The sequence below is a fragment of the Arachis hypogaea genome, chromosome 20 (assembly GCF_003086295.3).
Source record: "Arachis hypogaea cultivar Tifrunner chromosome 20, arahy.Tifrunner.gnm2.J5K5, whole genome shotgun sequence".
In the NCBI taxonomy this organism is placed as follows: domain Eukaryota; kingdom Viridiplantae; phylum Streptophyta; class Magnoliopsida; order Fabales; family Fabaceae; genus Arachis; species Arachis hypogaea.
Genome location: NC_092055.1, coordinates 127,905,149 through 127,918,142, shown reverse-complemented (window position 1 = coordinate 127,918,142; position 12,994 = coordinate 127,905,149). Strand labels below are relative to the sequence as shown.

Here is a 12,994-nt window from a genome sequence, read left to right as displayed (position 1 = left end):
ATGGTGTGGAAGCCATGATACCAGTAGAAATCGGCGAGCAAAGTCCAAGGGTGATCATCTATGATGAGGTCGGAAACATACAGGAGCACAAAGAGGAACTTGAACTGCTCCTTGAGATCCGAGAGCAAGCCCAGATAAGGGAAGCAGCATTGAAACAAAGAATGACCACCAAAAATAACAAAAAAGTTATTCGAAAGAGTTTCACCCCAGACGACTTGGTTCTAATCAGAAACGACATTGGAGTCAACAAATCTGAGGAGGGAAAGCTCACTGCTAATTGGAAGGGACCATACAAAATTAGTGAGGTCTTAGGAAAAGGTTATTATAAGGTGACCGACTTGAACGGCACCGAGCTACCTAGGTCGTGGCATGCTTGTAATATGAAAAGGTACTACAGTTAAAAGCGAACTCTACTCCCTGATGTACTCTTTTCCCAACTTCATGGTTTTCTCCCAAAAGAAAGGGTTTTTCCTGGAGGGGAGTTTTTAACGAGGCATCAAAGTAGAGGCTAAGGGTCTACAAACTGTCAAAAAACCCTTAGTAGCAATAAAGTACCTTTGCAAATAAACAAAGATCTTTTATAATATCTCTTATAAGTTCCTTTTTGCTTTTTACTCTTTCTACGAAACGCGCCGACTTAAGCTCGACAAAGCGTGAAAATCTCATGAACCGACCTAGATGGTCGTTAGGATAAAACGACGAGGTACAAGTCGGCGTAAAGAGGTTATATAAGCAGATCATAAAAAGAACACGGATATTAATTGACCTCAAAGTCAGAAAATCGTGAACGAATGAAATGCATCACAAAAATAACCTAAGTTATGAAACTCAATGAAACCCAAAATTGGGTATAAGGAACAATCCAAAAAGAGATAAGAAAATACACCAAAAACCAAAGGCCGAATACTATCCCAAAAATTTTGGAAAAAGTTCAAGCAAATTTAAACAAAGGATGGTCAGCCTAGGTCAGAGCCTTTTTAAAATGGCAAAAGGTTTTTGGAAATAAGAAAGATCGAAAGAGGTTCCCAAAAGAACCGAAGCAAAAAGGCATGCACACCAGCATAAAAAGATAACCTAAAACCTTTATCCAAAAAAGGGTATTTTTGATTTTGTTTATGGCCAAAGAAGGCCATAAAATTGTCAGAGAGTAACCACCACAAACTAAACATAAAGATAAATTGTTTAAAAAAAAGGGGGGACCCACAGGCCGGGCCCCCATATAGCCAGAATAATTTAACTTGAAGAAGGAAGGTCACCACCGGGAGTCGGAGCGGCATCAGTAGGAGCGGCGTCAGCAGAAGTCGGAGCAGGTTGAACAAGGACCTCAGGAGGGACCCCCGAAGAACTCAGAATATCACCCCGATGAGGAGGCTCAATTATCCTCTGCCCTTGAGTCTTTAACTCGAAGTCCATCTCAGGTCGGGAAGGGGAGACAATTGCACCATCCACCACAATCTTGTCGGGATCCAAAGGAGAGAGATCCAAGTCGGGAGCAATGACTCCGACTTGCTCCCTAAAGATCCTCCATGCCTCCTCTGATCCCTCAGCAATCGAATCCTCCAAGTCCTGATAGGCGTCCCGACACCCAGAGAGATCCTTTTTCAGGTCCAAGTTCTCTATAAAAAGCCTGATGTAATTCTGCTCCGCTTTCTCCTTAAGGCCCTCCGCCATGGCACACTGGCCCATCAGTTTCTTTTCCCTCTCCCAAACCTTATCCTTCTCCTCCTTTAACTTGGTAATCTCCTTCCTCAACCTCTTCTCCTCCTCCTGATATAAAGAAATCCTCCCCTCAAGTTCCTCGACTCTTGGGGTGGAACCCAAAGAACTGAGGGGAGTATGTTCAAAAATATCCAGGAGTTTGATACAAATCCCAGCCGCCCGTACGCTTCCCTGAACTATGAGGTTTAGATGGTTCCAAACCATAGCATAATCCATACTAATGGTTGAATGAGAAAAAAGGTGGGTTCGGACAAATTGAGGACCATCAAACGCAGCCCGGGAAGAAGAACCATAGGTCTTCCGTTTCTTCTTCTCAGGTTCAGGGAAAGGTCGGGGTGGAGGGGGAGGAGAAGGAAGAGAAGAAGTAGAGGAGGAGGATACCCTAATAGGAAGGGAGGAAGTTCCCAAATTATGAGGAGGAGGAGGAGGAGGAAGATCGCCAGAGGCCCTTGCCGCGTCCACCTGCGCCCGAGATCTTTTCTTAGCATCCTGGACTTTCTGATAAGAGGAGGCAGAAGCTTTCTTCACCATTTCTGAAAAAGAAAAAGACAAATGATCAATTCACAAAGAAGTTAGAATCCCAGAATTAGAAAGTCAAAAACAAGTCGGAATAATTAAGGAACAATTTTATCTACCTATCTGGGCCCGAACATAACTCGGGGACCCTTGGAGAAATTTCTTTGTATCCAAATAAAGGGCCCTCCCCCAAACTTCTCAGAGGAATCCCACGACAGCCTCCTCGACCTCATCTAGGTCGTCCAAACCATACTTCTCCACAGGAGAAGCCTCTAGCCAGTATAAAGGAAAGCGAGGAACATAATTTTCATCCAAGAAAAAGGGGTGGTGACCCTCTACAGCTTGAACTTTAAAAAAAAAAAATTTTGAAATCATGGAAGGATTCGTCAAAAAGATTAAAGACTCTCCGACCTTGAATAGCCCAGAAAGATATCCACTGTTGTTTATTATTTTACCCACTAAAGGGCTTAGTCATATGGAAAAGATAAAAAAAATCCTCAAAGAGGTCGAAAAATCTAAAGTCTGGCTAATAAGTTGGTAAACCTTCAAAAAACTCCAAGAATTGGGATGAAGCTGAGTAGGAGCGACACGGCAGTGGTGTAAAACAGAAATTTCAAAAGAAGAAAAGGGTAGAAAAACTCCTAGTCGAGTGAAGAGACTCTCATACATAAAAAAAGAAATGAGGGTCCTCGTCAGAAACCCTTCCAAAACAAACCCGGTCTTCCAGACCCGGGGCAACCAGTTCGTATTTTGACTCATCCTCATCAGAAGCACAAATTTTATGATGAGTGCGAAGATTGGTGATAAAGTCAGTATCTACAAAAGGTTCTTCCCCCAGAACTGTGACATCCACCCACTAAGCGAGAAGTTCTATAGAAGACATATTTCTAGAAAAAAAGGGGGATAGCGAAACCTACAAAGGAAAAAGAAAAAGGATCAAAAACAGGGTCTCTAAAGAAGCCTGGGACCAAATCCTCAAACAAAACAGAGTCACTAGAAGCCTATAAGTCAACCCTCCTCTCAAAATAAAAACATGCAAACGAAAACATTTCGTAAAAAGAGAGTAGAGAAAAGAACTAACATTTGCTTGAAAAAAGGATAGGGCAGTAAAAGGCTCAGAGAAAGGAGGAATCCCTTCCAACAAGAGCTTCTTTCGAATAAGAGGAGACGAAGTACGAAAGTTTTCAGAAACGAAACAAAGAAAAAGAAGGAAAGTATTTATAAATACGTTAGGGGCATAATGGTAAAAACGGAGGCCGTCATTTAAAGAGGTGCACCGTTCCCAATGTAACTGATCCCCGCGTATGAATACGCAAATTTCTAACGGACGCGACGTTTTGATTAGACGCGACTGTTGAGAATTTTTAAAACACGTCGGTTCTGAAAAATCACGTCAATTTCTTATCAGGTCAGCTACGATCCCGAGTTAAAATACTCGACCCCAACTCTTAAAAGAAATTGGGCTCGAGTAGGGGCACTGTTCATACCCTGACCCAACGCTAAGGCCCAGGACCCAACGAGAGGCCCAATCCAAAGGATTGACCCTCACTCTGCACCGACCTTCCCCTAAAGAAGTCGGTTCTTACCACGACTTGCTCTAAAGAAGTCGGGGACGAAGATTAGCTGGTAGATAGCACTCATTCAAATAAGTAACTGCCCCTAAAATCTCTCAACCCACTTTTAAGAGTCATATCCCAACTTCCCTAATATAAAGGGACGGTTATCCTCCTTTAAAGGTGGAACTACCTCAACGGTGATTATTGGCTCTCCACTATAAATACACTGGCATCTCTCAGGTATTACTAAATCCCAATACTCTCTAACCCTTGCTGACTTAGGCATCGGAGTGTCTTTGCAGGTACCACCCCCATTCCCTCACACACACAAATCGAACGGAGACCCTGGAACGCAAACTTGCTCGGAGACTTCCTTCCTCAGACGATTGGGCCAACCCAACGAGTCCAGCCCATTAATCTCCGGTTACCCACCGTAATATATGTATAAAAAAATTAGTCACTAAATTAACTATTTATATAAAATATATATTAAAATATAAAATATATATTAAAAATAAATTAAATAATATATATTTATATACAAATATATAATTATTTAGTAACTAATTAATTTTTTAAATACACATAATATTTTTGTAATATCTCTAATTATTATATTACGTTTCTAAGAACATGAGGAACACATATATGGATTGGTGGAAGTGATCCAATCAACTATTTACTGAATCAACTTTCATCATTGTTGGCATTTTCATTTTTCAATGTTAATACACAAGAAAAAGTGTGGCCTAAATATGATTAACTTAATTAAAGATCATAGTCATAGCCCATGTTTAGTGTTATTAGGGTGGGTAATCTTGGAAGAGGAGCTTGAGCTAGTTTATATGATCAAAGAGTTCATCACATCAGATAGCATACCCATTGAGTAATGAGTAGTAAGAAATTTTTTTGGAAAAGTATACGTAAATAATGAAAATACTAAATAATATGAATAATAAATATATTAGATATTTAATTTATTAGTTGTGTAGATGATTATTCTAATATTAAAATCTAAGTGGATAATCTGAAGATGTAGTGTGTTTTTATTTTATTGAGTCAATTTTAGAACTCATTATTCAAATTATTCACAAAAACTATTACTTACTTAGCAAAGTTTTTTTTTTTTTTAAAAATAAAACGTTCGAAACTTATGTCTGAAATCTAATCATGATTATAGATATACCAGAAGTGATTGAAATTATTATTTTTATATTTCAAATATATGAAATATATATAAAAAAAATAAATAGAAACAATTTATTGCTATACCCTTAGACAAATGTGCTAAATTCTATTTATTTTGATGGATGCCAACATAAAGATATTTTGGTAGACTACTGAAATTTGCATCTATTAATCTATTTTCTTAATTAGTGACATTTATTGGTACATAATTAGGCTTCTAAGCAACATCATCTATGAATTCGGCATCATTAATGGGAAAGGGAAAGTTATTAGAAGGTGGGGATTCACTGACTTGTAAATGGAGGTTGGTTTTGCAATCAATGAGTTATGTTTAAAGTGGTACCTTATCTTATTCAAGAATTGATTGATGCTAATTTCTTGTCCGGAATAGACTTAGTCTTCTTTATCTTGACCAAATCCATGAATGGTTATTCCAATCTCCAAAATATTCAGTGTTTTTATTATCTTATTCTTAGCAATGGCTTCTTTGGCATCAGTTTTATTGTAGAATTGATAATTTTTTTTGGAAAGATTTTTAATATACCAAACTTGTATTATTTTTTAATTTTTGATCCGCAAAAATTATTTATTTTGATTTTCATTTTTATGCCAGTTTCATTTTCAATTAACAAGATTGAAGCCATTTTATCGGATTTTTTTAAAATTCTTTTTAATAAAAAATAGTACACCCTCCCCTCTCCTCCCTCTCTCTTTTCCCCTCAAAAAAGAAAAAAAATAAAAATAAAAATAAACCACGTAACAAAATTTAAATTAATTATATATGTTTAATTTATTGTTTATGAGAACCCTTGTATTACTACTTGATTTTAAGGGTTCACGACGATTTTATCTTAATTCTATTTAATCTCTTCAACAAATTTGGTAATAAGCATAAGATTTTAGTGCTCTGATAGAAAGAAAAATCTAAAATTATTTTTTAAAAAAAATTAAATTAACAATTTCAACAAAAATTTTTAATTTATTATGTTCAGCAATATGTATTTCTCTAATTGTGAGTACATTGAATGTACACAATTAAAATGGCTCTAACATAGTTATTCGTATTAATAATTACTCTAGATAAAATATTTTTATATGGTCGTAACAATTTAATAACTATTTTTGTGGCTTCAAAATATTTTAGTCTATACTTCTATCTACTCTTTGAATTTACCAAAAAAGATATATGGTCTAACGAGGCTATTATGAAATATTTACTAATGATGGGGTAAGCTCTTACTTATTATAGAGCTTTTGAATTTAATCAGGTGGTTTAATTTTCACAAACTTCTCATTTTCTCTCTTTTTTTTTTTCCCCTCCTCCAACCGGCTCCATTAGCAAAAGGCTAAAACTCATTTAGAAATAAAAATAAAAATAAAAAGAAGATTGGTGTCTTATATGGTACTTATTAATTTAAGTTTTCTTGCATAAGTTGAAGATCTAATGTTAAGATAGACATCTCTTTTATGTATAATTGGATCAAGTTTTTTTTCTTATGGTATCTTTATTTCAATAAGTGAAGAATTAATTCACCATAGATTTAAGTTTTATTTAAGAATCTTATCAAAAAAATTTTTTTTATTTAAGAATGTCACTGACCAATGAATTGCTGCATACACTTGCTTAAATAAATTAGTAAATCAACTATTAGACCAACTCAAATTGATTGTATAATTAAATTATGAGAATTTTGAATTAACATGAGTTTAGCCTAACTAATTGATTTTCAAATTAATCTAAATTAATTAGAAGATAACGGTTAACTTTTCTACTTAATTGGACATTAATTAATTTTAGCGATGTTTAGAATTTACTAGAATCAGAAAGTATGAATGTCTCATATTAGTCATATAAGATTTTTTTTTTTTGTTGACATATTAGTCATATAAGATCTATCATTTATATGTTACATAAGGACAATAAAATTAAGGAAAAGTATAGGTAGACAATGAAAATACTAAACAATGTGAATAATGGATACATCGAATGTTCATTTTATTAGGTATGCGGATGGTTATTCTAATATTAAGATTTAGGTGGGTAATTTGGAGGTGTAATGTATTTTAATTTGATTGGTGGTTGTTCAAGTTGTTCAAAAAAATTATTGATTACCTAGTATAACCCATTAATTAAATTTAAAATCTCATATGTGTTCTAACTATATCTCTAAATTTTATTTATTTATTCGTTTAGTGTTTTGAATACTTTTCAAGAAAATAATTACTCTTCATACGTAACCAAAACACATCAAAGCCAATGTTTTATTGAAAACACCTTTAATCAACTAAATCCAACAGCCATTAAGTAACCAAGCTAATGTGTGAATTTTGAGTCATCCAACAACATGAATGCTTGAGTAAACTTATGAGCAGCAGATTCTGGCAAACATATACACACAATCATAGAACCACCACCGGAACAAGAATCACCACCACTACCATCTTGTCCTTCGGGCAAAAAAACACAAACTTGAGGCGTAGGAGTCAAGTCTATAGGACCAGCATATAGTGGCCTTCCCCACCCGAAATCTGCACACCTGTATATTGAAAACCTTGTCCACTGAGTTATTGTTAGCTTCCCTCCAAACTCTAGTTGCTTTGGCCTCTCCAAGTCAACGAAATCCACCGTTGACCTCAAATATTCCTCCGACACGCTTAGCCTTGCTTCTCGAACCAACCTCGTTGTCTCTGAAAGCCGTTCAGGGTTCACAAGCTCTGAAACTTTGCTTGTTGTGCAAGGTACACACACTACATTGCCGTAGAACCCTTCCTTCAAGGGTGGGTTCCGGAGCTTTTGTCTTGCATTGACAGAAAATGTCAACCTTAAGTCGTAGGTCAATGGTCTCACATCGAGGGCGTTGACCCACGACCTCCACACATGTGCAGCCATTGCGTCGAATGTTGTGCAGCCATAACCGTCACGTGGCATGGCAAGGGATTTTATAAGGTTTTGGAACTCGCGCGTGATGCGATAGCACTTTTGTAACGGTTTAGTTTCCCATAACGACATTGTGAGATTTGAGCCTTCTTGAATTTTCATAAACTCCATGTGGGGAAATTGTATATGAGGAGGGTCACGGGGTTTGAAAACCTCTCTATCCCAAATTGGCCTTGGATTTGTTACCAAAGTCCTAGCCTTTGCAGTTGCAGCCCATGCGCCTAGAAACTGCATGGCTCCTAGGCCGTCACAGATGCAATGACAGAGTCGCAACCCAAGGCTAAATCCGCCGCAGCGGAAGATTGTGATTTGTGCTATTACAAGCGGCATATCAAGGACTTTGTATGGCTCTTCATCAGGGAACTTGAAGATTAATGGCTCCCAAGTTGGGTTTGGTGCAGTGAGGTCTCCTAATTCGGATAAAGCCACATCGGAATGTGCCTCAACCATGAGTGCACCTTGGCTTGGACCAAAGAACACTTCTAATTTCCCATTGCTGGTTTCCCTTAGCCTCCCTGAGAGAGGGTAGTAAGGGACCAAGACATCAGCAAGGGCATCTTGAAGTGTTTTGACTATGGGTTTTTGTGAATTGGCACAACTGTTGGCGGTGGTTTGTTGGTAAAAGTACACGGTGGGTGTGAAGACACGAGCTCCGATCATGTCGTCGAGGTTGGAGAGGTAGAGGGTGTCTCCATATTGGACGGGTATAGGGTGCGATGGCATGACAGGGTACATGGCGTCGATGGTAACGGGAACGGTGAGATGAGGCAGATGGAGCTCTTGGACCCACGGAGGAGCCATGAGGGAAGTGCTGAGAGTAGAGATATAGAAGAGTGAGGCATTTGTAGGGATGTGATTTACTGAAGCATGCAAAGATTGGGGTTCTGGCTTCAATGGGAGAAGGTAATAATAAAGGGGAAAGAGAAGAGGGATGGATCACAAAGATTCGCAGGTATGAATCTGGTGAAGAAGTAATAGATTAATCTTCCTTAATGACTTGTCATCTTTGTATGACTGAAAACATAAGCTGGTTATTATTATATGATGCAGTCGTTGGTGCATCAACCTTTTTGATATGGAGTTTAAATATCAACATTGCCATTTCTTAACATATAAAAAAATGTGATGACACAACAAATGGCATTATGGACACAATGACACCATGTAAGCCAAATATGAAAAAGTTTATTTTAAACTTGCAGAAAAGTAAAAATAAAATAAAGTAAATGAAAAGACCATAAAGTTATATGTGATTAAAAAGGGTCAAATAATTGCAAATAGCAGAAGTTGGACTTTAAGGCAAACTAGCCCCTTTATTCTTGCAATTTTACCTGCTTCAGCTTTAAACATTTTTCAATATATTTAAATTTTAAGTTTTTAACAGTACACATGCCATGATGTTCAGATTTTAGTTTCCAAACCATGCAGTGTAAATTAGTTATAAAACTTTTGAAAATTGTTGAGTGTTTAAAGCTCAATCAGAGTAAATTACAAAGATCAAAACTTTAAGGAGTGATTTGCCCAAAAGTCTAAAGTTGTGGTGGTGGGTGATTTGCATTTAACCAGAAAAGAGAATGAATAGAAGAAGACAAAAGTTTACAACAAGAGAAAAGATACAATACTTTGCCACTACTCTGTTTACCGCACTGGCTGCTGATTGTAATGAGCCTTCTCTTTTTTCTTGGCCGCAGTAAGCTTTGCATTTCTTGCAGCAGCCTCGCTTGCAGCAGCGCGTGCAGCAGCATCCATCTCCTTACTTGACTTTTTCTTCTTCATGGAAGCAACTTTCTTGAGCCGCTCTTTAACATCACCTGCATTTGCATCTTCTACCTTTTCTGGGCCAGTAGTTTCAGATGTTGTATTTCCAGCATCCGTTTGATCTTCCAATTCTTTCTGCTCCTTTGAAGATTTCTCCTTCTTCTTCTTCTTTCTTGCACTTTTGCTTTCCCCAGTAGCATTCTCCTTCTTTTCCAAGGCACCATTGTAGTCCTCTTTCTTCTCTGCACCTGCATTTTAAGAGGGCCATGTGAAACAAAAATCCAAGTAAAACCTGAACAAATAACCAGTTACTTCTGCAAGACTTCGATGATACAGGTTGTATGTATGAGGTTTAAGTGTAGATATGTTTACTCGAGCTTTTAGGGCTACTATCCAATGGTTGAAAAATCAAAATAATAAGATACAGCAATCTATTATCCGGCAATCAGGATACAACAATGCGAGCAGCAATCTATTCATGACATTTTTAAGGATGATAGAAGTCATTGTTAATGAAAATGAGACAAATAGAGCTTCCATATACATATATTGTGTGACAGTATGACAGCTAAGCAACAAATATAGACATAAAACTTGTTCACTTTCATACAATAACCAACTAATTTTCTATCAGGGAATCGTTTACAAGGAATCAGTAATCAAAATTCATTACATATTATACTCCATTTGAAAGAACTAAACATTAGACATAGTCTTATCCGCTTGACCAAAAAATGGTCATATGCATGATTAATAGCATTATATTACCGTGGGAATCATCCTGGCCAGTGGACTCTCTTGGTGTATATCCTAGCTCAGCCAGAACAGCTTCAAGCTCTTCAAGCCCTTTTTTCTTTAATTCCTTTTTAGAAAGCTGTCTTTCTGTTTCTTTGGTAGCCAATGAGGGTTCAGGAAGCTTCTTAACAACGGCTTCAGCTTCTGTTGGTACTTCTGCATCATTTTTGTGTTCCTCTTCTGCATCATCTTCCACGTTATAGATACCTTCTTCTTCATCACTCTCACTTTCCTGATATTCACCAAGTCTACAAGTTAGTTGAAGTGCAAAGCAATCATGATTTAATAGAATGATAATCAACATCATGAGAGACACCAGACATTCAGATCAATCAAACTGTAGTATACATTGGTTAGTTAATTGACTATAAAAATGGATCATAGTATTAAGAATTTTGATCTATATGAGCATGCAACAACAAACTTTTCATCCAAATGTCAGATTTTGTTCAGTGATATATTTCACTTAACCACTATTTTTTTACATAAACAATTCCATGAATATAACTTCTTTTGATTAGCAGCACATTTTCCAAAAGTAGAAACCCATCTGGCTTAAGCACAAGCTTCATATTTACATTTAATTGATACCATCAATATGCAATGCTTGATGCAATTTTTGCAAATTAACTTTATTATGCCCCATTTTGTTTCATATTTGACATCTTGATGATAATAATTTTTAAATGCTCATGTCACATACAAGACCGTTCCTTGATGATTACAGAGCACACGACTTCCTTGTGCCTTGTATTTATGTTAGTTAAGTTCATTGGAACGACACAAACATGACTCAGATAGAAGAATAAAGGTAGATATATCCCCGGCACCAGTGATATTATATAGAACACAGCAAGCAAACGAACCTAAGGCCATTATATTCATGCAGACCAAATGGAGTACCAAGAAAAGAGAAGACTAACATTAGTTGTATAAAGTATAAACTATAAACAATAACTAGGAAAGATAATACTATGGATATTACATAGAACAGTATCAAGACGTGGTATCACAATTTTTGTTAACTTGGAAGTATTAATAATGATAAATTATTCCCATGTAGCTAGACAACATAAAAAGCAGATACTCTTAGTAGTTCACTGAAATTAACAAAGGCAATAGCCAATCATATCGAGAATCAAATGAAAAACTATTAGTAGTTCACTTTCACTGTCATGATAAGAGATTAGGAGTAGCCATACTATATATAAGCACACTATTTATGGAAGATTCTTATTAGAGGGGGCAAAAAATCCATCCCGTAGAATCCTTCCAATATATCAGAGATGGTTTTAACCGGTTTTATGTCTGAAAAACACCAACACCAACCAACACCCACATCCTCATGAACTTACCTACCATCCCTAAAAGAAAAATCAAATTGATTTTCGTAGAAAGTAAAATCAAACAGAACTCTACTCTGGTAATCAACATCAATATATCACCATTCAATTCAATTTAAAAAATAAAAAAAATTGAACCAAGAATGCAGAATATTGCGAGTTCCCACCACATCTGCGGCAGCATCACTGTCATTGGCTTTCTCGGAACTCACGGCGGCGCCCCAAGATGAGTCAGGAGGAGCCGTGGTGGCGTAGTAATCGTCGTCATCTTCATCGTCAACGTCCGCCCATGACTTCGCCGTCAGAGGAGCCGGAGCCCAGAATACTTCCTTCTTCTCCGGCGTCACTTCGCCTCCTCCTCTTCTCTGCTCCTTGATCTTGCTGCTGCTTGTGCTCTTCTTCTTCTTCAAGCTACTAAGGGCGGCGAAGACGTTGGTGCTGTTCAGTGATGGTGGTGCATCCTCCCTCCTGCTCCCTCCTGCTCCCACCATTTTCGGAGCTTCAAGGTTATACTCCCCTCTCTTAATTCCAATTTTTTGTTATCGATTGCGGGATTAGGGGGCGAAATTGGGAGTTTGAGAATTGGGAGAAAGGAATCTAGGGTTTTCAGAGGCGGAATGAAAGAAAAGGATACAAACCGATGTGCAGTGCAGGGAAGGGTTTGGGAACGGAGAAGTTACGGTCCCAAAACGGAGCGTTTAAAACTTTTAAGTCACTAAAGAGAGTGTTAGGTGAGTAAACGGAAACGTTGCTGAAAATAGCTGAATCTTTTATCAAATAAAATTTATTTATGCGACATAATAATATTTTTAATTATGTATGTTATTCGGCAAAGGATTCGATCCTAAAACGTTTGGACCATTAAATGGTTACATAACGAGACATATCTTTTAAGTTTTTTAATAACGGCTAAATAGTCTTTATCTAATTTTAATTACAAATTAATTCTTTATATATTATTTAATTATAAAATCTATTTTTTATTTTATAAGTCATTATTTTATCATTTATCTATCATAATCAAAAACAAAAATAATAACGAATTAGATCTTCCATTAATCGTAATAATCTTTTGACAATTCTAATCGATTAAAATTTTATTTTTAATCCGTTACATCCATATAGGGTTGTAAAGCATGTTTCTTATAAAATTAATTGATTGGATTAATAAAACAATCGAT

At 36.6% G+C, this 12,994-nt stretch overlaps 2 protein-coding genes across 2 annotated transcripts; both read right to left on the bottom strand.

Moving 5' to 3' along the window:
- Positions 1-7,214: 7,214 nt before the first annotated feature.
- On the bottom strand, positions 7,215-8,916 carry LOC112782746 (omega-hydroxypalmitate O-feruloyl transferase). The gene has a single exon (XM_025825302.3). It carries the CDS (start codon positions 8,716-8,718, stop codon positions 7,294-7,296), a length of 1,425 nt encoding a protein of 474 aa, XP_025681087.1. The 5' UTR covers positions 8,719-8,916; the 3' UTR covers positions 7,215-7,293.
- A 166-nt stretch (positions 8,917-9,082) lies between these two features.
- LOC112782747 (uncharacterized) lies at positions 9,083-12,592 on the bottom strand. The gene is made up of 3 exons (XM_025825303.3): positions 11,981-12,592; positions 10,444-10,702; positions 9,083-9,923 (listed from the first exon to the last, which is right to left on the bottom strand). The coding sequence occupies exons 1-3, from the start codon at positions 12,302-12,304 to the stop codon at positions 9,556-9,558; spliced, it is 951 nt and encodes a 316-aa protein (XP_025681088.1). The 5' UTR covers positions 12,305-12,592; the 3' UTR covers positions 9,083-9,555.
- Between the last annotated feature and the right edge of the window lie 402 nt (positions 12,593-12,994).